The sequence below is a fragment of the Lepisosteus oculatus genome, chromosome 3 (genome assembly GCF_040954835.1).
Source record: "Lepisosteus oculatus isolate fLepOcu1 chromosome 3, fLepOcu1.hap2, whole genome shotgun sequence".
In the NCBI taxonomy this organism is placed as follows: domain Eukaryota; kingdom Metazoa; phylum Chordata; class Actinopteri; order Semionotiformes; family Lepisosteidae; genus Lepisosteus; species Lepisosteus oculatus.
In genome coordinates, this window is record NC_090698.1 from 3,875,025 (window position 1) to 3,902,348 (window position 27,324).

At 41.1% G+C, this 27,324-nt stretch overlaps 2 protein-coding genes across 4 annotated transcripts in view; one reads left to right on the plus strand and one right to left on the minus strand.

The window, feature by feature from the left end:
* The window catches only part of LOC102682627 (protein Smaug homolog 2), a 44,989-nt gene extending 27,498 nt beyond the window's left edge, over positions 1 to 17,491 (minus strand). Inside the window, exons 1-2 of one of the 3 annotated variants that reach the window (XM_006627588.3) lie at positions 16,703 to 17,491; positions 5,111 to 5,649 (exon numbers count right to left, since the gene is read on the minus strand). In XM_006627588.3, coding sequence (XP_006627651.1) covers positions 5,111 to 5,306 — 196 coding nt within the window. In that variant the 5' untranslated portion in view covers positions 5,307 to 5,649; positions 16,703 to 17,491. Of the gene's footprint in view, positions 1 to 5,110; positions 5,650 to 15,754; positions 15,829 to 15,873; positions 16,300 to 16,702 lie in introns of those variants that run through there. The other 2 variants (XM_069186308.1, XM_069186309.1) reach the window with 2 other exon arrangements.
* A 3,507-nt stretch (positions 17,492 to 20,998) lies between these two features.
* Positions 20,999 to 27,288, plus strand: gmfg (glia maturation factor, gamma). The gene is made up of 7 exons (XM_015341022.2): positions 20,999 to 21,143; positions 22,603 to 22,699; positions 24,191 to 24,240; positions 24,822 to 24,871; positions 25,572 to 25,654; positions 26,215 to 26,288; positions 26,959 to 27,288. The coding sequence occupies exons 1-7, from the start codon at positions 21,141 to 21,143 to the stop codon at positions 27,028 to 27,030; spliced, it is 429 nt and encodes a 142-aa protein (XP_015196508.1). The 5' UTR covers positions 20,999 to 21,140; the 3' UTR covers positions 27,031 to 27,288.
* The last annotated feature ends 36 nt before the right edge of the window (positions 27,289 to 27,324 follow it).

A 27,324-nucleotide genomic window follows, 5' to 3' on the forward strand; every position in this document is an offset into this window, starting at 1 on the left:
TCAACACTACAACAGTCTGTGGAATGAGATTATGCATCAGCATGTGGCACAGTGTTTTACAAAAGATTTAAAAAATCGATCATTTTCATTCATGTGCTCTGATCAGATTAAATGAAATCATATTTGCATTTAAGGTGCAAAGACCACAAGGCAAAAGAGTGATGCCGCATTCATGTGCCATTACTCTAGTTAAGAAAATCAATGGTATCATTCAGCCGTCAGCTATTTTAGGGCGGTCTGGTTTAATTTTAAATGGGTAAGATACTTTCCGAAAACTCAAAGGTACAAGGAGATGTCTGCGCTGGAAACAAATCTCAGATATGGAAGAATCTCTTGTTCCTTGAGTCTTTGCTCATTTCCTCCTGCCCCCCTTTCCATTCGCGTCAATGTTAGACATGCTGATAATGAAGACAGAGGTCTGCAGACGTAGCTCACAGGAGTTGGTTATATGGGATGAACAGAGCCTGGAGCCCCTGTTGCTGAGTGAGAGGCAGGTTACAGGGCAGCCTGAATATGGAGCCGGCCAGGAAACACCAGAGGGATGATATCATTGTTACAACTAACTCACTTCCCCATTGGAAACGTATGCTGGAATGCCAGTGGCAGAATTCCACCGCATGTTCAGTGGATCAGCATTTGGTTCAACTTAATCCCTTTACTGTAATAAATGAAAAATCCCCCAAAAGTAATGATCCGGTTTCTCCCAAAAGAGCAAAGACCTCTATCTTCTAGGTATTACAAATAAAACAGTGTGAAACCTAACTGGTTTTATAAACTGCATTTAAAAATTTAACCAGCAATCTCCCGCACACATACCTCAATATGCAACACACATAGTTGGTTAGACTGTATCGGGAGGCAATGTTATTAGTTGACCTGAAAATGCCACAATACAAAATAGATTGGCTGCTTCACGTCTACTGAGTTTTAAATCATAGTGACTTAAACAACAACATTCAATGGCCTGTCCCATAAACACTGATAAATTCAGTTTAGCTTTTCTATCTTGTGTTTTATAGCACAGACAATAACTTGTCATCTGAGATGTAGAGCTCTATCTGGTTCTGATGATATAATTGATTTTAAAAGCTGAGGTTTATAAGCAATTAACGTTATGAATGCAATGATATTAATAAGCAATGATGGCCCCTTAGGGAAGACTGATGCGAATATACTGTAGCTTAATCGGCTAAATCAAACGTACTGCATTACATGGTTGCTTGGCAGTTAGGTAAAAATTGCTATTTTCACCCATGTGTAATTCGGTAGTATATAGGATAGAAATTGTTTTACTCTTTTTAATAAGTGTACAAATGCGACAACAACACCATCTTTTTACTGGCACTTTGGGTGGGAAGCTGTATACTGTTGCCTGATGCACTAGTTCTTGACAGTGAATAGGGATGGATAGTTAGAGCGAACACAGAGGAAGAGCTGGCCCTGACAGTGAGAAACAGACAGAGGGGGGCACACCACAGATCTGAAACTGGATAGAAGACTGGGTGAGGTTCCTACATTAGAGGGAATCTTTCATAATTATTCTTCATAATTCCTTCATGAGCAGAATCCAGCTGCTATAAAATACCAAACACCAAAATTGAGCCTCCACTAAAAAATAAATAAACAAAGATAAGCACTTTAAAAAAACTGCTCACGCTAGAGTACACTGCTGCAGTAACACTGGGAGCTGTGAATATACTACTCTGCCCCCACCATAACCTTCGTTCTCGCTGCCCCCCCCTCCTCTCCCTTGGTATGTGCTATAGTGAAAGCAGGAAGGCCCCAGGGCCTTCCCAGGCATGGCCTGTTCTCAGACTCTCCGTTTCCTATTTGCTCGGTGCAGTCTGAATTCCTGAACGGCAGGCAGGGCCGCATCCCCACATTCCACTGCCCACACAAACCATTCCTGCAGGAGAAGCCTTCGATTCGATGACTCAGGATTTGTGTGGACGTGTGTGAGACCAGCTGGCAGGGTCCAGGCATTGAGAAGCCATTGTTCAGAGCGCCATTGTGGTGGATGGGACGTGAACCTTGAGACCTGGGGATGTCCCTGAGCAAGATGCCCAAATCCACTGTAACATCTAATATCAGACAAAGCCAGAGCTTCCGTTCTCAAGCAATGACCTCATTCAATTATCTCCCCTTTTTTCTTTTTCCTCTTCCTAGAGCTCCAAGAAAATAAACCAAACATGCAAATGATAAGCAATAGGCCCGATAACTTGTTTTCTTTGTCATTTTCATAAGATACTCACTTCTTGTCAAATTACAGGACAGCATTTCAGACCCAATTCGATTGGGTGAAAATAACTCAGGAACCAGTTTTAATTAGTGAAGAATATTAAAGCAACTGATTTCCACAGATAAATTAATACCAACAACAGACAGCACTAGTAACTTGTACATCTAAATGTACATATTTTTATCTTTAATATTAAGTAATGTTTCTATGAAATTTAAAGCAATCTTATTCAAAACACAAATATCCAGAAAAAGAATGTGGATCTAAGGGCTATATTCTCTTTTCAATTTCTTTCAGCTTCTTTGATTTTTTTATATTAAATTTCAAGAAACCATGACAAGACCACCCCTCAGCTTTTACACTTCCAATGTAAATGTTTTCATTTTAATTATCAAAGCCTTTTATTCTGGTTATAAAAAGAGATGCAAAAAAGAAAACGCCTCAATCCTAGACTGTGTTGTACATGCCAAATTGCTTTGTTGGGAGGTCCAGTTCCACTTGTTATTTAAGACAGCATTCTTGAATTCCAGCTCTTGGAAGTGTGCCTGGGGCCCTCACTCTAGCTCACTGGCTTGGTATGCGACAGATTTCTGCTCTACAGCCTTCACAGAGAACACATTTTACTCCTGGCTGCGCCATCCTGCTGGGGTCCGACTTCCTACGCAGCAAAAAAGCAGCACAGACACTTTCCAATGACAAACCCCAACCTGCTTCCTCTCGAATAGAGTTTTGCCCAGCCAAAGTGGATTTGTGCACAGCCTTCAAATCCTGACTTACATAAATTAAATGACAAGATAACAGGGCCCCTTTCTGCTGTACTACAGTAAATTGTATGAGACATACCAGAGATGTTGCTTTTACATTTGTTACATAAAGAGTGATACATAATAATTCCTGTGAGCATAGCAGTTTTGTGCCCAAACAGATGTGTTATGCTACTGAAGGCAAGGTGTTAGTACATCGATGACTGTTTTTTTATGAGAAATCTTTAGAACATGAAAACCATTTTAAATAATATACCATTTTACCCATCTTTCTTTTATTCCTCAGTCATTTAATCCAAAAGAATGATATAAACACATCATGGACAGTGTGGCTTTTGATAAAGTAAATGATTCAGCATTGCTCAAATACGTCAGAATCATTGTCAATCAATGGTACTGTTTTTAACTGGTTCCACTTATATCTGACTGGCAGGCATTTTGTTTCCCTTGGTATTCATACATTCCCCATGGCTCCAGTCAATCATAGTGTACCACAGGGTTCAGTCTTGGGGCCCATTGCTTTTTATAATGTATATGCTTCCTCTCAGGTTATACACAGTCTTTAGTTTCATCGTTATACAGACTCAGATTTATGTTAAATCCTCTCCCATCTCTGATCTCCCACCTCCTTCACTTATCTCTTTTCTGCATCACATCAAATTCTGGTTGACATCCAATTCCCTGAAGTTAAATTGTGACTAAACTAATTTTCCTGATGGGCAACAAATATCAGCTGGAAACCCTGAAGAGCTTCACAGTAATGGTGGATGGCTTCCCCATTCACACATCAGCCATGAATCTCCTTAACACTCTTCTCAGTGCAATGTTGTAATGTCCAAGCAACCCACTGCAACAAAAAACAGTGGCTCCTTGTTACAAAAACCACTGACTAAAAAAAAAAACTCCACAGCAATTCACATATATACTTTTGGAAAAAATTATATGTGAAGACATTTAAGAAAAAAAGTATTTCAATGGTCACAAAGAAAATTCTGTGACACCCTGACAAAGACAGAAAAGCTCACAGTTGGTTTAAGAAGTAGTCTTGGTGAAAGTTTTTCTGGAACACAGTTTCTTGTTTGGCTCTTGTCGTCACAGGATAAGCATTGTATTAGTATCCCAAGATAGTATTGAAACAATGAACAGGTGAATTAAATTCCTCTGAATACATCCCTTTCTTGTCTTTATAAAACCAGAGACATCTTCAAATGACAAAATCAAGTTTTTGCCCCTGATCTTTAAGAGCAAATCCAATGATGGAGTAAAGGTGAACTTGCAGTACCAATCAATAGCCAGTTAAACTAGGTCCCATTTTTCATCTAAAAACAAGAATAGTTAGCATTTCAAGTTCTCATGAACTGTTAATTTGTGGAGATATTTGTGCATTTCCTTATCACTCAATTATTCGTTTGTACTTTAGAACTGACTTTTAATAGAGCAAAATCCTGAAATTGTTCCTGCACAGCAGGTTATTGTGACCTCACAAGACCTTGCAGAGGACAGATACCCAAAAATCTGATAACTGTCCTGACGCTTCTCAACTTTAAATCTTTCAAAACATAGCATTTCAGTTTCCTGCCATTGGAAAATGAAGGACAAAATGCAGGGAATCGGAAACTGTGACATACTTAAACCGGAGTCGAAATATCCTGGCTCAGTGCGAGTAAGTTCCTTATTGAAGTTCCTTAGAGACAACCATGTCCTGAACAACATACCATTACGTCGGAGACTGTGCATGTTAGAATTCAGATAGGTCCAGAAGTACACTGCTGACTGGTGACTTCCAAGGGTCAAACACAGTATAAAACAATTCAGCAAAATTACAATGTCAGGATGCTTCCCATGAGTTTTTACATCACACTGGACAATGTAAACGTTATACATCTATAAAAGATGACTGTGGTCCACACTGATGAAAGAAGACTAAGAACACTAAAAACCCACTGAGAATCATGAGAACAAATGTGGGAAACAAAGTCATAGGGAACTTGTGAAATAAACGTATGAAAACTGCAAAAATGATGCTGCACAAATGCCATTACCAAGGTGCTATACTCCACAAGGGAGAAGATGTCAAGGACACCAAGAGGAGAGGGCACAGACTCACCGGGGTTGTTGGCCTCGGCCTCCAGGATGTGGATCTCCGTGCAGTCGGCCAGCGAGTGCTCCAGGCAGATCTGCAGGAATCGGGCCTGGGTGCGGGTCACTCTCTTGAGCAGTGAAAGGAGCGCCACCGTCTGCTCACACTCATTCCAGCCCCTGAACCAGTCCGTCAGGATGCCCACCTGGTCTCGGAACATCATGGTGTCCCCACGCCGGCACGCGCTCTCACACTCGACACGCGCCCGCGCTCTCGCCAGCGGCAGCACCGGCAGCCTTTCCCAACTCTGTAACAACTCTCAGTTCCCCGCTTTAGCCAGGAGGCCCTCACATGTTTTTGGAGGGGTGTGTGGGAGTGTGGGGAGGGGTTGGGTGGGCAACTGCCTGTTATTCCAGCCTGTGAATCTTGTTACAGGAAGCAACCCGTCTCTAGAACATCCCAGTGAAGTGCCACTCCTCTGGTGCTTCTGTCTGTCAGCCACTTCTCCAAGGTTTGTGCTCCCAGTCAGCGTTTCCTCTCCTCAGTGTAAGATATGATGTTGCTTCCTGTTAAAATAAACAAAAAGGCACAAAGATCAGAACCTAGTAAACACTGTCCAGGGTCATATGGCAAAATGTACACATAGGCACAAAACATATACATAGTCGCCTTGTTTTTAAGGACACTTCTGCAGAGCACGGGTAACAATGTCTGTCACAACACTGGTGACAAGTAAAAGGAGAAAGAACATATATATATTGGGAGTTGTGCGCTAAGAAGGGAGGCAACTGCCTTTTTGATTTGAGATCTTACAATTATGTTTTTGATTCACAGAACAACACAATTAATTTTTTACATTCACAATTTTAAAGGATCCAGGAGTTCATACTGTATGATGCTGATATCTGCACACAGTCACTGCAACTGTTGAAACTATTAGTGTTCCTCACATTCCAGGAGTTTGCTTTAAGATACAGTATTTGTAAATTAAATCAGATAGACAAAGCACAGTTTTGAATTCGGAAGCTGAAGAGTGATCCATAGGAAGAATCTATTCATTCCATCACATGTGCCTAACACTTTATATTGAAAGATATATATATATACTATGTCAGACTCATACAATAGATTTTCTCACATTGGGCAGCTACTCATATAATTAAGGCTCACAGATTTTTGTATGACATACATCTAAAGAATAATCACTACCATAACATAAATAAAATACTCAGTAGGTCTAAAATGAGAATGAATTTACACGATATACCATACCAAACAACGTGTTGAACCTTCCAAGTAAAATATAGCTATCCACCTTTATTCTACACCAAATGAGAATTCAAAGGCGAAAAGACAGGGAAAAACCCACATTGCACTGAATAAGGCATATAGAAGTATATGCACTTCAATCTGAAAAAATCTAATTTAACACAAAATATAGACAAAGTAAAAGAAAGACATGCAGTGAACATGCTGCATTTATTCCATTCAAGAGCATTAACTGAGGGTCTGTATCTTAGTACAAGCCAAAGAAAATGTCAGTGGGTGATACACAAGTAACCAGAGAGCTTATTTAAAAAGATTCCCACACACAATCAGCTTGAAGACAACAGCAGCTTAGATTGTGAATCTCTTACAAAAAAGCCTACACAAATGCGCAGCAGTACATTTTGCTTGGTTTTGCACTTTCCTAGGTACTGTGACAGCCCTGTAGCTATGCACAGTGTGCAGTGTATTCATTGCTGCACAATATTTAGCTACCACTGCAACAGTCTGTGATACTCATGAGTGAGGAATGCACATTTTATGTTTGAGAAAGTAAGCCACAGCACACAGTTTTAGTTTTGGAAAACAATGTAGAGGCTCCTTTCTCTCCCTCTGTCCTGGGCGCTGGCTACTGCATTGTGCTGCCATAGCAACAAGTGCTGCCCTGTGGGAACAGCTGGAACGAGGCAGTCTGCTGTAGAAGAACAGGCCTCTGGAGCCTCAGACACAGGGCCCCACCTCCCATTCTTACAGCACAGTCCTGCAGAACAAAGGAGCTGGCTGAGCCCTGACTGATGACATGCTGCACCTCTTCATTTTGTCATGAAAATGGGGCTCCAGTAAGTTATCTGTGCATCAGGGGAACAACTATTTAAAGCAGACTCTTTAAAGTGAAAAACTGAAAAGGTGGAGACAGGGTCCTGAAATCCTAAAAGGAAAGGGAAAAAAAAGTCATCCCATTTGAAACAAGTTGCCTACAGTACATACATCCATGTGATACAGGCCCAGTACAAAAGGCTTTAGCACAGTTTTAAAAAAATAAAAAATAAGGATCCTGGCACACATTATGTGATGAAAGCCTTCCTGTGTGGCAGACAAATTAGATGAAAGACTGCCAGTCTGTATTTGTTCAATGCATGTGACTTCTTGCTGAATTCAAACCAACAGACACTCAGCAGCAGTCAACAACAGAAAAGAGCCAGGTATCAGTGGCACAAATGAAGTTCAGCAAGTTAAACGCTAGAATATTGCACATTATTCTGGTGCAAATTTCATAAAATCAGGAAAAACTGACACTAATGCAGGCTTCCAGCATCCAGCTGGTGCTCATCAGAAACTAAAATCTGTTGTGGTGATAGGCAGACTGTTGTATCAAACAACAGAGAGTAGCTAGACACAGAGCTGCGTTTCTTTTTAAACCAACAGTGAGTAAGACTGGGCACAACCTGCTAAAAGACAGGAGGGAAGAGCCACACTAATGTTTCTTTTCATGATATTTTTTAACAGGTGGTATGAGGCATGCCATTTTCATAAGCAATGATCAGACCATGGATGTAAAGATCAACCAATTTTCGAAAAAATAATCAGTGCAGATAAACTGCAGATTTAAATTGGCGATTTTCAATAATGCTTCAACTAAACCAACCAAACACTTTACATTTAGGGACTCTTTCAGAACCGAATGTTGTAGCTGCCAGCCATGACTGTCCTCTAGGTTTTTCAGAATCCAGTGATCCCATCCCAGAAGAGAGGCATTGGTGTTTAAAGTGCTGTGTTAGGAAAACCAGGATATCCCCCACCCCAGCCCCCATTAACAGAAAGACAAACTCAACTGAGGATGTCCTCAAAAAGAAAAGACTTCCACTTCCGCAAACTGACAAAGCTCAGCTATTTGGTAACCTGCAGACTGCCCTACTTTGATCAGAGCACAGAGGACAGACTCTCTTTTTAAGGGCCTCCCAATGGACTTCAGTCACTCTAGAACCTTTCATTTTCTAAACCTCTTTATAAACTGGCCTTGCTTTGTCTTTCCCCCACCATAAAACAGATAACATATCCCAAACACCAGAGATTTGCAAAAACTAATCATGTTTCTTTCATGTCTCTCTTAGCAGCTACAAACCCTGCAGCCACACACAGGGAAGAATGAAGAATGAGTTAGTTGAAGGAGTCTTCAAGAAAGAGTGCATGAAGACTCCTTCAACTAACCCACCTTCAAGCCATTCATCTAACATGTTGCAGGCAACAGCCCCTCAATCAAGGAGTTCAGTGGCATATGGCGTCTCTTGCATGCATGCAAGGATATGGTAGGCTATGAAGGTTGCCGAGTATAGCTGAGAACTCTGGCCGACCAATCCAACCCTACCCTTGGAGGGGCTCAGCTTGGGGAATCCTGGTCACAGCAGGTTAGTGACATGACCCAGGCTTGAACCCACAATCACAGAGAACGTGAGCTCAGGCTTTTACCAGCCTCGGGAGGCCCAAAAATGGACATTTCTGCCTCCCTTGTGTGTCTTTATTTTTCACTATCACAAACATCATCAGGAGAAGGACCGATCTGGCAATTCTGCAGTCTGTGCAATATCATCATCAGATGGGGCATTTTATAAAATCCACAAACAGAAGTGCACAGTCAGTTCCTTGAGGCTAGGACAATTATTTGTCTTATTTCAGATAATTTGCACCTTGCCAGCAAAGGCAACCAAGTGAGTAGGGATTCTTTCTACTGTACATCAGTACACGTGGTAAACAGGTAAATAAAACACTTTGTGGAAATTAGTGAATAAAAGCAGCAAGGGATAGTTGAAGATTGCTACACTTTTCAGACTGTTGGCTCCCAAGAGTTTTTTCCTTTTGCATCAGGTTTCAATACCATTGCCTCATGGATGCCATGTGCTGTGCAGACAGGCTAAAGGAATTCAACAATTGCATCACACTGATGCATTCAGTAGTTGAGAGAACAGTCACAAGGGCTGTCTGTGCCTCATGACATGCAGCAGTGCCACGGGGCACTGCAATAATTGAAGAGGAATCCAATACCAGGCCAGTACTGCAGGGTACGTCACTAATGAAGAGGAAGGAGTGAATGATGGAGAAAGTCATGGGCCATCGGACTGATGTAAATATTGAACAGAGCCAGGCAGTACTAACCACTGCTGGGGACACATTTTCTCCAAAGGAAGAGGAGTATAACTTATATGACTGACGTCACATCTATTCATAAACTTCTGAAAAGCTTAGTGAAAACTGCCCTTTGTACACTAAGTTCATGCCATAGTGATAAGAAAGATTTAGTTAATTTTGTGAATTTGGTTTTGTTGCAAATATATTATGGGTGAAATTTCTGATCATTTTGACTACAAAATAAAAAAAAACGTCACAGAGTTCACAGGGTTCAACTTAAGCAATAGAAAGTGAGACTACTGATGCACTGAACTGAACTCTTACAAAGAAAAACTGCTGTCAAACAGAGAAAAAAGGCAAGAGAGCCTTGAAAAAGATGTGGTCAGCTGGTCCCACACACAACTGAAAGAATCTTTAGGCTAGGAGGCAGAGAGGGACAAGTGGTGACAGAGAGACCTTGACCAGCCCCTGACACAGCACAAATGCAGGACTCTTCTAGATGAAGCTAAGCATTCTAACACAACAGTTAACTTCCTCTCCTAATCCTTATCAATACTGATGGGTCTACACCAGCAAAGGAACACCGCAATCATCAGTGGGGTGGGGCCAAATGCAGAACTGGTCCCAGGTATTGAGAAGAACGGGAGGAAGACTGCCTCTCAGCTACTGAAACGTTCTTAGCACACACAAGAGTGAAATTATTATATTATGTCACTACATAAGATCATTGTAAAGCGACAAAAATCCATTAGTGATAAGACTTGATTTGAATCATGAAAGAGGCAATTATTTTAACTGCTGATTAATAAAAACACTAAAACAACTTTTTTAAATTAGACAATTCATTAAAGAGAAAGTTATATAGTAACAACATTCATTTCTGTTTAACAATTATACTCTCTTAACCATCGTTTCCTGGTGCTCTGAGCTGGCTTTGATATAATCTATTAAATTATGTGTGATTCATTTGGGTCTTTCTTAGTCTCAAAATGAAACTCAATTACATTAGCCAGCAGTTCACATGAATGTGAGAAATGCTGATAAAATGTCAGAAATAATTTAGTCTGATGCAACAAATAAGATCAAAGACAGGCTGCCTTAACTATCAAGTATCTAAAGAATGAAACACAACAATGAAGAAAACCTTCTCCTTTTACAAGTGTATTGGCTTCAATGTACTAAGAAAATGTTACTTCAGCAGGGCATTCACTGAAAGGGCCAGCTAATGCTTCAGGTCAGTGATTACAAAAGAGTCTGCAGGCATTTCCGCAGTTCTGGAAGAAAATACTGTCTCTGGTGTGATGATTAACATTATGTACTTTCCTCTTACTTTCTGACTTGCAATGTAAAGCTCTACGACTAAGTACTTCCTCTTGGTCCTGTAAGGATGCCCCATCAGCCTGTGACAGTGATGATCCATCTCATCTTAAGTAGCCTTGGTTCTATTATAACACAAAATGAAACTATAGGGAGAGCCCCAGATGAAATAAGTAAAAAAGCAAACAACAAATGAGAACAGAAAGGGAAAAGTCAACCAAATCTGACAAAGAAAAACAGCCAATCAGACTACGTACTATTTCAGAAAAACAATCCAATTGAAAGAGTTGCTTAGCACAGACGTCTGATTAAATCATGCCACGAGGTTGTGATGCACTGCGGTAATACTTAACACTGGGATTCAGAGGACATTATTCATTACACACCTGAGCGCAGACCAAATAACTTAATCCTGAAAGATTTTTTGAACAATCTTCCTGTACAGATCTATGTTTTGTGGGTCTTTGCAATTTACATTTGGTGCTTTAAAACAGAAGTGTTTTTCTCCTCCAATTTGACAAAGGTGGGATTCCAACTATAAAGGGGGCTCCAATTGCCAACAATTTGTATAACATCACCAAATAAATAAAAAAATTAGTGATCAATAATCAGAGCCAAACTACAGACAAGAAACTCAGCTCCATCCTCCGCACTCCACTCTCCCCACTCCTAAACTCCCTGAAAAGTTGCTGCCCTGATTATCTGTGGAATGCCAATCCCAAACTGCTCGGGGGACAGGACCACCCACAAGAAGACCTGGAGAGAAATCATGGACTCATCATAAGCCAGGTTCAAAACAAAACAGTCCCATGTGGCTCCATTAACTTGCAGCCTCCTGCACAGCCATATGATTGCCTGTGATGCTGCACTGACACACAGGTGTGGCTCCCTGAAGCTGTAGAGCGTGCCAGCTGTTCAGAGAAGATTGCTGAGCTGGGTCAGGGACGCTCAAGTCTGGAACTTGGCCATCAAAATTAACATGTCTGGGCAAATTTGAACTCAACTGCTGCATACCTGACCAATCTCATGTTGTCACAGAATACAAGAATATTCAGAAAAAATAAATAAATACATACACAAGTTATATAGAGCAATTCACTACAAAGATAAAAGCAACAGGTAACAAACATTTTAAGTCTAATCAATGATTGAAGTGGCTTACTCCCCTGGAGGCCAAAGAAAGACCAGGTTTATATGCACTCTATTGGGACTACCCCAGACGTGGAACCCAGTATTAGTAATTTCCCAATGTGCTCTCAGCCACCACACAGTCTTGGAGATGTAACAGTGCAGTGAGAGGGACATGGAAACTAAAATCACAAAATTCTCTGCAAAGGTTCATTTTTGTGTTTGCATCTCAAAATTTTGGGACACAAGCCTGGATCACATCTTTTAAAGAACACCTTCAAATAAAACATTTTACCAAACTTGTTTTGGCAGGTTATTTTTTTTTATTAACCTGTCCCCTAATAACAACAGATTTAAGCTAAGGATAGTTAAAAACATCACTGTCTAATCATCTACTAAAATGCTCTCTGACTGCAGATCAACTAACTAAAAAAGGGATGGAATTCATGATGCTGGATTTGCTTGCTAAAACACTGAAACAAATGAATTACAAGAAGACACCCACCCCATCTGCACTGCACCACCACTGAGGGAAACCCATGCATACTTTAAGAGCAACTCCTGTATTCATCAATCACAGAATACATAGGCCTGGAAATTCACAACAGGATGCTGAAACAAAGCTTCTTCGAAGACATCTGCTAACAACATGTGGGGTCTTTTCAGTATTTCATTGTGCACATCTGCACTGAAACCTAGAAATGTTCAGGCTTGTGTCTAATGCACATTACATGAGACATGAGTCTGACTCATTCCAACCCGTTTATTAAGTATGCTGTCTCACCACTGTCATAGCCCTCCATGCCCTTGCTCAGGACTGTCCAGCTGATGGCGAGATCATTCCAATGGAAAACAAAGAAATCACAGGAGTTAACGTTTTAAAAATGCAACTAAATTATCTTCTTCAGAAGAAAGACTAACTTAATTTAACTAGGAAGTGTAAACTTACTACTTTATTTAACAGATTTATTACGATTTAACAGGCATCAAAGATTCTTCTCTACTTGCAGCAAACTGCTCATAAGAATCCAAATGTGTACATCTGATTTCATTCAGCTTCAGGTTTTTATCCACCATAATACGGAAATTACTTTCATGTAACCGTGGACCTGAAGCACTCTGGTTTACAGTCCTTGATGTCTAGAACATTATCCCAGTGGATGAATGGTCAGCAAATTGGAAAAAGGACATTTATTTTTGTGAACACAGATGCACAGAAGTCTTCTATCCTTTAATGAACATCTCCTATCTGGGTATAAACACTAATCTGAGGAGACCATATTCAGTATAACCAATAAAAACATTACTTCAGAAACTCAGACTGGCACAAAATAAAACAACTCTAAAACTTTTCTGACTGGCTGATTCTCTCCATTAAGGGGTGACCCTATATTAAGTGTGTGGTAAATGCATCTCCTTTATTCAGGGCAGCTTATCTTATTATGATCCAAGATAAACTCCATCCGTAATGCTAAGCAACTGGAACACCTGACTGCCAACACCAGCATTTTGACAATTAAATCATTATCATCCCAGAGGAAGACTTAACTTCACACACCTGTTGACTTGACATTAATACAGTATGAACATGAAAGCACTGTAAAAGAGCAATTCAAACAGTGCAAATTAGATTAAATTAATTTTCTCTGAGCTTCATGCTTCATTTTTTTTTATTTAAAAGCACAGGTATCAAATCCAAAGTTAAAAATTAACTCTTTCGCTCAAAGTTCTACAAGATCTAATATAAACAAATATAAAGTGTAAGTGTGATGTTTAAGTGTAAGTGTGATGTTTGATAAATAAACTTTGATAAATAAACTTCACCTTAGTTGTGCACAAAAACAGGGTAACATGAAAAATGAATGCATGAACGTCTAAACAACTTAGGGCCCTTGAAATCTGTCTTTGCAGGAATGAGTGTAACAATACTTGCAATCATTCTATTGGAGACGGGTCCTGAAAGAAGTAAAGCCAGGCTACTGAAAGAAAAAAAAAACTCCAGATAAATATGCTGACAACATGAGCATGCCTTAGAATGGCAATTAATAAGAACTGCTTTACAAATAAATTCCCAATTTAGCATGTCCAGTATGGACAGCTGAAAACGCCTTTAAATTTAAAAACACTTTCATACATAATCTGCAGAAACTTTAAGAAATAACTTCAAAGCCACCAAGCTGATATGATTTCTATATTCCTTACTGTGTGAAACAAACCAGCACAAATGCTTAAAACCACAGAGGTGTAGTTTTATTCTCTACGAATGTCAACTACCCCACCATTCTTAAATTTACAGCAATTTGTGCTTCTGAAGCAGAAGGGGCTATGCCTTTCCAAATGCACAACACAAAAGCAAATTGAGGGTTCCCATGACCACTTCCTGGAATATGCAGACTGTCACTCATTGTCACAACCTCTGTGTCTTTATGACACTCTGGACGAACCATGAAAAATACCCCACATTCATTAGTTTGGCCCAATGGTGGCACAATGTAAAAGAGGGTAAATCCTGGATCCTTTGACTCACCAACTGTTGAAAAGATATTTTCCAAGTTTGAAGATGCTCCACTGACTTTCCTATTGGCAGGAATAGTGAACTCTACAAAAATATTAAATGACTTTAAAAATTCAGCACTGACCGTTGCACACAAACCAACCCAAAGTCAAGTGGCAGGCCTGCTGTGTGTCCCCCAGTATCAGCAGTCCTGTTACGCAAATTGTAAGCAAGAGGCTGCCAATTTAGCATTTTGAAATCAGCATCAATCTGTACAAAAGCACAAGTAATGAGATTTTCTGGTTTTATTACTTGTTCTGTAGTTGTTTTTTTCAGCTCACAAAGCAGAAAGTTGCAATGACCCATTAACAAGGTGGTTTTGAAAGCCTTTCGTTCAAGTACAAAACCTTTTTTTATTTATTTCACAAATGTTGAGCAAAACCTCCCACCCTAATTGGTTGCATAGAACAACAAAAAAAAACAATTTTTTTAACATACTGTTAAGGGCAGATGTGTTTGCCATATAAGTTTAAAATTGATTTTAAAAAATTGTAAGAAATGGTGGATTTACTTTTAAAATGATTATGCAAAATATACTGTTATTCAGAGCATTCTAACCACCAAACTGAATAATCAATAATGCTTGGGATAAATGTACAAAAGCTTGATACTGCCTCAAGTGATTTCAAACATCAGGAATAAGACTTTTTTGTATACACTTCATGATAATCCAACAAACAATGCACAAGTGGATTATGCAGACACAGCAGCTTCACTGGGTTAGGTGGAAAACCTAACTGTGCACAGTGCACCCTGTTTATCAAATTGAGATTAAAGCACCTGCAAGTGCATGCCAGGAAAACCCTATTCTGCCCTTTTGAGGAATCATGATTTGACTGGGTTAAACCTGCTCTGATGAAATGTGCTTGGTGTTGATCACAAACGGACTGCTGAGATTTTTAAAGGACAACCAACACTTAAAATCAAAGTAACTAAGAAGACAAAGCAAATAACGAATACTATACAGTAATATAGAAATGCTCACCGAGGAAACAGCCAAAATAAAACTACAAGTTCCTTGAGGATTAATACTATAGTTATCAGCGTCAGTTGGGCACATACATTAACTGTACAACCACGGTATGCAGTGCCGCCTTCCACTCCCATTCGAGGCCCTTCGGAAAAGATACTCCATCTCACATTATCTGCTCTACCGCAGGCGAAAATCAAGCAAATGTTCACAAGAACTGTTAAAAAAAACTCTTACTAGTAACCCACTAGTAGTGAGCGAAACACCGGTACGCTCGCTAATGCAGTTATTTAAAAAGATCGCCGTCCCATACCGCAATCCACAATCTGATTGATCAAGCGTGGTTATTTCACAGGCGCCGAGGGCTGCATACAGTAGCGCGATCAAGACTTCGCGTTTGCACACACACAAAAAAAAAAAAGCTAGTCTTACTTTAACTTCGCCGCTGACATAAATGGGTCTTGAGAGCCCATCCTCACGCAGGGCGAAGGGAAAGGATACTGTGCATTCTTGTCCTGTTGCAAGATCGCGGTGTGAACTGTCTAGGCACCCCTCCCTTTTTTATAAACATGCAGTGTAGCACAACGGGCTAATCTCTTTAGTCAGCTACCTTTCCCCCGAACTGGCTGAGTGTCTAGAATCTGCATGTCCCCTGGTCAGTGTCAGTGTTTCTCTTATCACTGATAGTTACGCTGGGAAAGGATCCCCATGCATTGTTTCCACTTATTCATCTTTCTATCCTCTTCTCAACCCCAAAGTGGCTTCCTAAAAGAGAACCCCCCTGCTCCATCCTCCTTCCCTCTCTCTTCCTGGCACATCCAACCCAAGTCCAAGCCCTCATCGATACCCCTTCATCTCTGTTTAATAAGAACCATTTTGATTTTTTTTTTTGAGGGGGAGGGAAGGAGGAGGAGGAAGGCGGAGGGGAGCTGGGGGCGCCAGATACTTATCATGAGAAAGCCGCCCTCCGCAGAAAATGCAAGTGTAAAAAAAAAAATACATACATTTCTAATACATTATCGACTCCACGCCGCTCCAGGGGCTTTCTTCGGCTAGCTACGTCTGCATATCTCCAATAAAGACCACATTTTACAACCAAAACAACACCCCCCACCACCACACACACACACAAGAAAAACAGTAATAAAACGTTTCCGACTGGACAGACGGGTCTGGTGTAAAAACGTGGAAACCCTGCGGCGGCGGCTCCGCACGCCGAGGCAGGAGACGGGAGACGGGAGACGGAAAAGAGGGCACCGACCTCGGCGTGGCGTGGCGCGGCGTCGCGGCTCGGGCAGCGCCGGACTGGGGCTCCGCAAACGGCTGGCTGTCGAGGGGAGGGGGGGGGTCTCTCGCTCTTCCAGGCCCTCTTGGAGGTTCGTGTGTCTCCTCCGTGCTTGATGGGAGGGATTGAGTTAGGACTCGGGATACTTTCACCCACCCCCCTCCCCCTTTCCCCTCCGTGCCGTTGGCGGGGTATCCTCTTTTCTCACAGTAGTGTTGATTCTCCAAGGCTTCTCCACGGTTCAAAGTTCCTCCGGCGGTTTTTCTCCGCTTTGGCCCGTATTTTCCGTGGCCGTGTCTCTCCCTCTGTGTGTGTGTGTGAATGTCCTTCTATTTCACCCACCTCTTACACACACGCACACTCCAGCACCTCTCTCCGGTTGATTTGTTTATATTTTATATCGCTTCCTTTAGCAAACGTACGTTTTTTTTTTGTCACACCAGAGGTCAGCCTCCCTCGTTTCTTTTTAATATAATTATTACCGTGAGATAATATTCTCCGGAATATTTATAGACATATATTAAAAATAAATATTAAAAAACAAATTCACCACGAACAAGAAGTATTAAAAACACACAAAAATACACAAACACACACGGAAAGCTTTAAAAAAAAATCAACTCGGATTGAGACCTGACGCACGAGACGCAGACGGGCCTCCCGTGCGTAACGGCAACGGGGATAGGCCCGCCCGGAGGGGCGGGACAAGTGCCCCCCCACAGAGCGTTCCTATTGGTCAGTCGTGGAATGATCGACGTGAACGAGAAGCAGCTCGAAGAGATTGACAACGAAGGGCGGGCGGAGTGAAGGGTGATCCGATTGATGTGACCGAAAATGTGATGGAGGGACTTAACATTTTTAAAGGTTTTGGTTGGTAAAACGTCACGGTGACTGACGGCAAAGTAAAAAAAAAACACGCTGCAGCGTGTGTGTGTGTGGTCACTACGGCTTACACTAAAAAGTGCCTTATCACTGCAGATGCATAGGTGATCCACATATTATTCGGGGAGGGATGAGTACATCTTACTTTGTTTGCTCCCGTGTCATATCTAAATCAAACCGGGGCAACTGTGCCTTGAACATTAATCATTAGCCCAAGCGTGAACTCCTCCAGCTCGAATGGTGTGCTGTGTCTTTAAGGGGCTGGTCTCTCGTCAGATGTTGCCCGTTTGACTGATATCTCGTCTGTTCAACTCATCGCAGTCCCCAGTTTGGCTGGCTGTGTGCTTAAGAAATGTCTCGGTCTGATAAAAACTCAGATCTAATACCGTTTGCCATAGCCTGCTGTGGAAACATGAATTAAACATTACCACGAAGGCAGCCACGTCTTGACGGGTTGAGCTGAGCGGTACTTCAGAGTTTGAAACGGCACACACTGCACTGCTGTAGGATTAGGGCAGTTTACCACTATTTTGCCATCCAATGGTTTTGGTTTTCTTCTTACCTCGTGCATCTCTCTTGCTTCATTGGCATTTATGGTCATTTTCCAAGCTCTCCTTATTGTAGGCTCCAGCAGAAAGCGTTCAACGGGTCAACACGGAGATCTACTAGTGTCCCAATTAATAGAATAGGCAAGATCCATATCTTCCAGCTCTCCTCTCCCAGCGGAGTCAAGTTTATTATAGGCATCACTTTCAAAGAGTTTACCTTCTACCTTATCTCGATCATTAGGGTATATTAGTTAACTGATGAACAGCCTAAACCACCACACATGCCCAACCCACTGGAATCCAGCTACAATTTCCATTCCCATTTCCATGTCTTTTTCATGATTTTACTACCCTCTCCTACATTCAATCTAATCGTTGTAGATTAAATTATACTATAGTAAACCTTTCCACAGAATCTGTTTTTTAGCAATCCCCTACTGAGTCATAACATCCTCAAAAGAACATGCAGGGGATGATAATGAAGCTAATGCTGTTATTACAGATCAAGCAGTCATTAGCTGAGTTAGCAACCTTCAAGTTGTTGGAAAGCTATTATTAGATTGGACTTTTTTTCCCTCAGTTGTTGTTGCAACCTCACCTTAACCTTCTGTCACCATAGCTCAATTACTAAAGCAAAACATAGGTTATACGTAAACATAAAAACACAAAGTTTTTTACAGACACAACCGTCCAGACTAACTAACAGTCTAACTCAGCTTGTACCTCAGATATAGGATATAGCTATATGAAATCATGATATGATTACAATTTGTGATTTCTACAACTATTTTTTATAATATTGTAGGAAATTGCACATGGTTCAGCATATGACAAAAAGTTTATTGCTGCTCTGGGAAGAATTCCTGAGCTGTTCCTGGTCTAAAAGGGTCTAACTCACATGCACGCTGCAGGAACTGAATCTCTTTAGTCCTGAACAGAGGTGGTTATGACGGGCAAGATTCCAGTTCCTGAAAAGCTTAGGAGATGTCAAGTCAATGACTAAATTACTGTATGAAATTGAACCTAAGGGCACAACCAGTGGGAATGTATTTGGGCTGAAAATAAGCAGTGGTTTCTTTCCACAAGGAATCATGGCTATATGTCCCAGCAGTTTCCAGATGTGTCAGGAACATTACACAATTACATCACAGGAGCAGAGGCGACATCCTTTTACTGATTAAAAATGTAAAAGGTACAAAATGAAAACCAAATAATAGTAAAATTAAAAGAAGACATGTCCTGGCAGACAATCCTAAGATGTACCACCACGTTTATCTTCTAAAACCAGAAATGATGTCTAATTTTAAAAAAATGTCAATCATTTCATTGAACTGGATAAAAAGATCTTGCTATGCCAGTACCCACGGTCATGCCTCACAAGTTCTTAAAATCCCTGAAGTTCGTGTAGTCAAGACAGGGGTCTGCCCTCACCCTAACAAGCCTCTTCAGCTTTTCTTCAGCTGGCATTCCCTGACATCAGAAGGATGTCTCAAAATAGACTGGGAGGAACTATATTTAACTTTGTTTTGGTCCATAAATTCCAAGGTCAGATCCTGAGGAAGGCAAGACAGGGTTCGTTAGGAAACCACGTTCTCAACAGCCAGCGATAACAGCCCTCCACGAGGCTCTTTGTGGGCAGGCGGTCTGTAAATAACGGGCTTCCATGGAGGACTCGGAGGGCAAATACCGCTCCTTTCCACGAAAGCCACACTGAAAATTACCTGGGAGAGCGTGGATAATGACAGGTTACAGCATACAAATTAAATGAGCAAGGCAGATAAAAATGAAACAATCTCTTATTATTTTCAAATGCAACTTTCCAGCTTTTTTTTCGTTCACTTTAATTTCTGTAAAGCCCAAGCAAGAGCAAACGACCTGCAATCACCACTGCCTTCAAGATCAAAACCCCTCTTTTCTTCCGCCATCCAGTTATTTGACATATTTGTCATCTAAAATAAGTCATTCAAAATCGCCTATCACATAATCAGAGGTATAATATCACAATAACACCCTGCAGACTTGCAATTTCATGCTAATTAATGCCTAAATGATCAAAGGGCATTGTTGCTGCTCAGATTGTTATAATTATGCCAACTGTTCCAACAGTCTATAAAATTGCCTGTCTGACAAAACTGTTGGATAAAGCTCATGAAATGTCACAGGCCTGACAGGTCACATGGTTTGGCCACTATGTGGGACTGTTCCCAAAAGGGCCTTGCACAAGCCAGCTTGCCGTAATAACTTTTACACCCTCAACGGGTCATAAGGTGTGTGGCAAAACATCAGCTCTTCCAGAAGTGTTTGGACATTAAAGTAAAAAATCAGCAACTATCATGCTAACAACAAGACACTGAAATAGTTCCTTCTTAAACTAAGATGACCTCCTGACCAGCATGTTATTGTCTTGTTGATGACCACCAAGTGCTACAAAGCACAACCTGTTTAGTCAATTATATTTCTGACTACACAGTTGAAATACGGCAAATTTTGTGTTTGTGGGTACATGAAGTTTGTACAATTCACTACATGTCCACATCCCCTGCATGACTACAATTCACTGCACGACTACCATGTTTCCATGTTAATTCATCCACTCTGCCTCCATCTTGGGAGAAGACACTCTTGAGACACTTTTGCACCCTGCATTGATACTTCTTCTGCACAAGCTGGATCACGTGTGAAACATCATTAGGCTGGGGCTTGTTTTGCAACCTGCAAAACGGCTAGATGTCTAGTAGTTTGTCGAGTGCCATTTTGAGTTTTCATCACTGTTATCTGATTTGATTATATATAAGAGCAGGTTCCAGATGCACATTTCCTGTCAGCCTATGGCCCTCCCCTTTTAACAGCAGTTATACTAGAAAAGGAACTTAGAGAGCTGGCTTGCATCCTGTCACAAGGGATTCGTAAGAAGGTGAATTTGTCACAACTAGTAAACTGCTTTAAGCACCAGAAAAGAGGAAACGGACCTGTTTTGCGACAAAATGGTAAGAGAACTTATTTTACTTGCTTAGTGACTTTTTCTAACGCAAGGCCTTAAAACATGGTATGTTTCATCCAGATCATGGTCATCGTTACAGGACGAGTGGCTCATTTTAAGCTCCAACTAGCCTCCCCTCGACACCCAGCTTCTCCTGTTGTAAATGTGCAAGGCTGGCTTTACACAGTGCCACAGGACGACTGCTCTCTTCTAGTCTAACCACACGGCCTCAATCTGTCACTTCAGAGTTCTCTAAGGCTGATAATGTGCTGCAAACTGCTCGACCACAATGGAACAGAGAGGATGCCGTTCATGCTGAAAAGAACTTTCGATTTTTTGCAGTGCCTCACCCAAACAAAAAGTAATATAACAAGAAGTCATCCTGCATGCAACAGAGCTATAAACATGTAGCATCAAAACAAACCCACATCTCTATTGGATGGTGCGTGTATATTACGTAAAAAAGATCTACATTCAGCGTCCTTACAATTCCTTGATCATTCATGGTTGACCGCGATATGCACAAGTGATTTCGTTGCATAAGTACTAGTCATCTCATCTGTTAGAGAGTCGATTGTGCACAGGTGATGAGGCAAATGTCATGCATGGTGAAAATCAAAAAGACAAAAAAGAATAGGTATTGTCCCGCTAGGCAAAGACCACTCACCCAGTCGCTTGCCATCTGAGCAGCGATTTCTCAGTTTCTTAACAGCCAAAGCACATCTACCACAGGATATGATCTGGGTTGAGCATGAGTCACAACACCTCGCCAAAATCGACATCTTCATGCTCCATCTTCCTGAGCTTTTTCACACTACCGGTTCCACAGGACATAAAGGTTATTTTCTACAGAATCATCGACACAACTTGACATAAAACAGAACAGTCTGCATTTAATACGCGGACATAAATGCTATTTACAAGGAAATCTTTTTTAATCTGATTCAAAAAAATTTGTAAAACAAAAGTTTGGAAAAACATTTTCATCTGGATGTACAGATAGACAGCGGTACTTAAGTATGTATAATAGAAAAGCTTTTATTTCTAGATTTGTATCATCAGATCAATTTATGTTTACAGGACCTTAACTAAATGTAGAATTGCATTCTAAATTCTAAATGATCAAGTTACTGCTGGGCAAACCATTTCCTCAGACGTAAAAACAAAACTGTGATGTGGGTCACAGGACACAATACTTCCTGTAAAAGTTCCTGGAGCCAGACAGCTGCATTTTATCTCAATATTTCAAGCTAGTAGAAAAATAAAGATCAACTGCTGTTCTAAAAAGTAGCATCAAGTATCTGAGGTTCTCTCCGCCCCTGCTCTTATGAAACATAAAAAGACAGAAGTTAAAACGGTTATTAGACACGTTTTTTCCTGTAAAAGGCCACTCCTGTGGAGGTACCGAACCTTAGCTCTGAGCTCGTAAAGAAGTCTCATTTCTTCCCCTCTCTCGTCTCCCACAGTCAGACTCCCTGGTGGTGTGTGAGGTGGACGAGGGCCTGAAGGAAAAGCTGAAGAAGTTCCGGTTCCGCAAGGAAACCAACAATGCTGCCATCATCAGTAAGTGCCAGAACTAGTTGGCGTACCCCCCCCACCCCCCCGGTGAGGCCCACCCACGATGCCAGACGATCCTTAAACCGAGAACCACAACGGATCACAGCAAGCAGTTCGGACGCAGGGGGACTGGTGGGAATGGAGCTTTAGAAGCTGAAAACGATATTCTCCAATGCTCCGGTATAGTGGGGATGCTGCTCCCAGTTTTCGCACACGATACCAGCAGCATTCCTCTCACTCTTGGCGTCCCTGTTGGACCCACAGCCCGGGAGCACAGAGCGCCAGCTTGGTTAAAGGATTCAATTTTTCACTTAAGCAGGAAAAATAAACCTTGAGAATTTCATCTCATTTCAGAAGGTCAGGCAGCAGTCAGGAGGTGCATGGTAATTCAGACAGATTCGATTCAGGTGCAAAATGTTAAAAAGCTGTTAAGTATTTCCAAAATGCACCAGGAAGCTACGAAAAACTGCGAAAAAGATGGAGGGAATATTTTCCTTTTCTTGGGCCTAATGAGAATTGTGACTGCTGGTTTTCACAGTAATGGGAAGTGTGGAATATAAAATGTAGGAAGCAAAATAATGTTGATTCATCCTGGTGGACTGCAGGATAGCAGGGTCATCAACTCCCATCACAGATTAGCTTTTGCTGCAGTACTATACTCCACCATGACGAAATTGCTCAGTTTCTCTTTGTTTTTTAAATAAACTTGATAATTTCATACATAATGATTGCACATCCCTCTAGCTGCCAGGAGACTGAGGATGTCGGAGTGGACAGGTTTTATTTCAATATGCTCATCATACAAGACAAAGAGGCACACAATTGGTTGGACCCCCTTCAGAGACAGAGGTCTGGTGAAATCAAACCTAGCACGGCTCGGGAGAAACCACTCACTCGCCATCTTATAAAATGATTCTGAAAAAGCTGTTCATGTTATCCTAGATAATTATTTTATAAATTAATCTCACTCTTATTTAATGAGGCACTGTGAGCTTCCACACACTCTTCAATCAAACAGATAAATAAATATAAAAACAAATATCTGCCAATGACGACCAGACGTTCAGCTATATTACAGGCATTTAGAAACTCCAGACACCATCTGTTAGCTGATCTGTTAGGAGCAGACAAAATTCCAAAGTTCTGTTTTTCTGTGACCCATTTGAATTGTCACGAACACTGAGACAGGTCCATGAAAGACAAAAGACGTCCAGATCAAACTGATGGAGAGTACCCTGTGTCAAGCCACTGACAAAAATAATGGTATGCTTACCATCTTAAACATTAAAGAATATCTAATGCTCCACTTACAAAACCTAAATAACTCATGTCATGTACCCTTAGAAAAAATTATCTCGCTACAAATAGGTTGAGATGCCTTTTTTTACTTTGATGTAGCTTTCAACAGAGAAACCATTAGTGTCCCCTGGTCTAGAATCATTTTAGGAAATAGGATTGAATTATTTAAAATTTCTGATAGTATGCCTTTTTCTTTAGTGAAAATCGACAAGGACAAGCAGCTAGTGATCCTAGAGGAAGAATATGAAGTAAGTAGCATTTAACATGAGTTGATAGATTTCCAGACTGCTGCTGTACGCATGCAGTTTTCCATTTCAAAGCTGTTACAGGTATAAGATATTTCTGACCTCTCTATACTGTCATGCTATTGTACAGCAAAGCGTAACCTACCAAGGTAATGAACAGCTGCCCTTTGTAAATAATCAATGGCCTAGTAGGAGCTCCTCCTGGAGCTCAATGAGGTGAAACATTATAGTGCCTGGTCCTGACAGAATGAAACAGACAGGCAGGGATAAAAACAATGGCTCTTCACAATGAACAATATGAAGCCATTAAGTCTGATGTGAGTCAATGCACAAATGTAAGCAGTGAACACCACCTTTGTAATCTACAGTATGTGGATATCAGAAGGGACTCAGTCACTCATTGCTTACTGCTGCAAAGACCTTTCTTCATGCAAAATGGGGAAATTTGTATGTAGAATGTATAATCAATCACAAAAACCGGCACGCACTGCTTCTTTTGTTGCTTTGCAGATCATTATATTTGCCTTCTCAGCATTGCACAACAACACCAAGACCTGTCTGTATTTCTTTCCTCCCCTTCACAGGACATTTCCCTAGACGATCTAAAGAATGAGCTTCCTGAACGGCAACCAAGATATCCTTCTGAATCGATCAGCGGAATCGATTTTGTAATCTTTTATCAAACAGAGAAGCTAATTGAGACCAACTTTGCATCTACAAAGACATGCTATGTGGCAGAGCAAGAGCAGGGCATCTACAGGAGCATTCTGAGTGAAGTATCCTAGCCACCTGGGCACCCAGTGCCCCCCCCTCCTGCCAAGCTGCGCCAACTGGCATTTAGCGGTCATAAAATGGGAGGGGATTACAAAAACAAAATGAACAGAGAATTCCAATGTTATTTTATAAAGTCCCATTTTAACGTCTGCACTTGGCTCACGGTAACCACAACATCGATTTTTGTTGGCCAACACTGCAGAGCAGGCAGGTTGTGCAGTGTTGTAGTTCTGAGCAACAGGCTGGAGCAGTCCAGTGACTTTTTCACTCCAGTGTCATATTAAATGACATCTGAAAAAGTCTCCGACAGCCCTGCAGTGGTCTGTCAGATCCTCACAATGAGTTCCACCTCCAGGACTCAAGTTAATGAACTACATACAATACGCAATTCATCTTCTCTGAGGGTTTCGTACGTACAGTTTGCCTGGAAAGGTTTAGACTATACTTAACAGCGTATCTAGTGCTGGGCTGAGTTCTGTTTGTGTTACAGACCTGTTCGCCTTTCTTTTCCTGTACGACCTTCAAGGTCATTGAGGTTGTCCTTCCTTGACTGGCTTCACATTCATAGTCTACAGCTATAAGTATGTCCACGAAGACGGCAGGGTGTCCTACCCTTTGTGCTTCATTTTTTGCAGCCCTGTGGGTAAGTATTGTGCAACGGTAGCTGGTGTCTGGCACCAGGGTTCAAATGCAATCCAAATTAAACTAATATGCAAAAAATAAAGTCCCTATGGGAAAAACACTTAAGATCAAACACCACCTTTATTCTCATAGATTAAGCAACATCTTGAGATGTTTACCTAAGGCATGCTGATACCAAAGACTGAGAGCCCATGAGGGTCCAGGGTGTTTTTTGTGCCGGCTTCAGCTCCCCCCTCACTGCTTATTAAAATTAAACTGAACTACCACTGTCTGCTACAAATGGGGCGGTAGCTTCCAATTCTGAGGAGCACCTCAAAACAGCTATCCATTAGTTAAATACAGATGCAAAATCAGACCATTGAATACGGCAAAGAGGTTACAGTTTGTCCTAAGGAGGCAATGCTGTTCGGAATCATTGGGCATCAGCGTCGCCGAACGCGGCTTCTTGATCACAGGAAGGCCTCACTCTTTCACAGCCGAGAGTCACTGGTGCACATGTTGCTGGATTCTGTGGGCATGAAGCTGTCAGCACAGTGGTGATGATGTGCTCTCTGACACCAGGCTGCAAGCCGGAGCAGCAGATGATGTACGCAGGAAGCAAGAACAGGCTGGTCCAAGCTGCGGAACTCACCAAGGTAATGACGCACAGCGGGACACTCAAACATTATCGCCGATTCAAAGCCTTGTCAAGGTCTCTGAACTGTGTCCTTGCACAGTATAAATCAACCAGATGCATTTTGGATAACCAGGTGTCTGTCAAACACCTCCTCATCATGTTTTTCCAGCACACACATACATAGAACATGATCTGAATAAATTTGATTCATTCAAAGGCATGTTCATTTCCACAGCAAAGCAAGAGGAACAAACTACTAAGCTGTGTAATGGTTTCAAAAGAGCCTTTGAGTACTAACAACTAAATAAGACAGGTTTACTAATGACTTGTGTTCTTAAATTGAGAATATTTGATAATGTGGTTACAATACAAAACAATAAAATCAATCTATAGTACATCCTTAAAAGATGAGTCTAGAAAACTTTCCCCAAGATAAAACAGAACAAAGTATCTGTCATCTGGAGCCTCTACTACAGAGGTTCAGTGCTGCACTGTGAGTATAACTTGTTTAAATTCACCCAGAAAGACACATGGCTATAAAAAATACTTACAGAAGAATGTTTTTCTTAAAAAGCAGTCTCACGAAAGCTGAATCAACATAATACTTTTGAATAACCCTGACACTGAGACACTAAGGTTTACACAATCCAATGCTCAGACTTACCTCTCTCTCTGTCTGCACTGTGCAGGTCTTTGAGACCCGGAACGCTGAAGACTTGACGGAGGAGTGGCTAAAAGCAAAGCTCGCCTTTTTCCGCTAAACAGAGATAACTTGTTACTTTTAAGAAACTTGCATACCTAAACAAGCATCTTGGGTTATCACTATATATATATATTTGATATATATTTGCCATTTAGAAAAATATCTTACTTTTAAGAACAAAAATCTTATAATTATTGTTTTTCACTCATGTGGGTGTTACAACCTTTAAGCCAGTATTTCTTAAATATAACTGCCTCCTTTGTATTCTTTGATAAAATCACTCTTCTATTGAAATAAAAGTTCTCTAAGAAAAATACTACCCATCTGAAGTATTTGACAAACTACACTCAAC

Coding starts and splice junctions, on each gene's coding strand:
- gmfg (XM_015341022.2), top strand. Junction 24,872..25,571: donor CTTCCTGAACGGCAACCAAG/ATATCCTTCTGA, acceptor GACTGGCTTCAC/ATTCATAGTCTACAGCTATA. Junction 26,289..26,958: donor AAGCTGCGGAACTCACCAAG/GTAATGACGCAC, acceptor TGCACTGTGCAG/GTCTTTGAGACCCGGAACGC.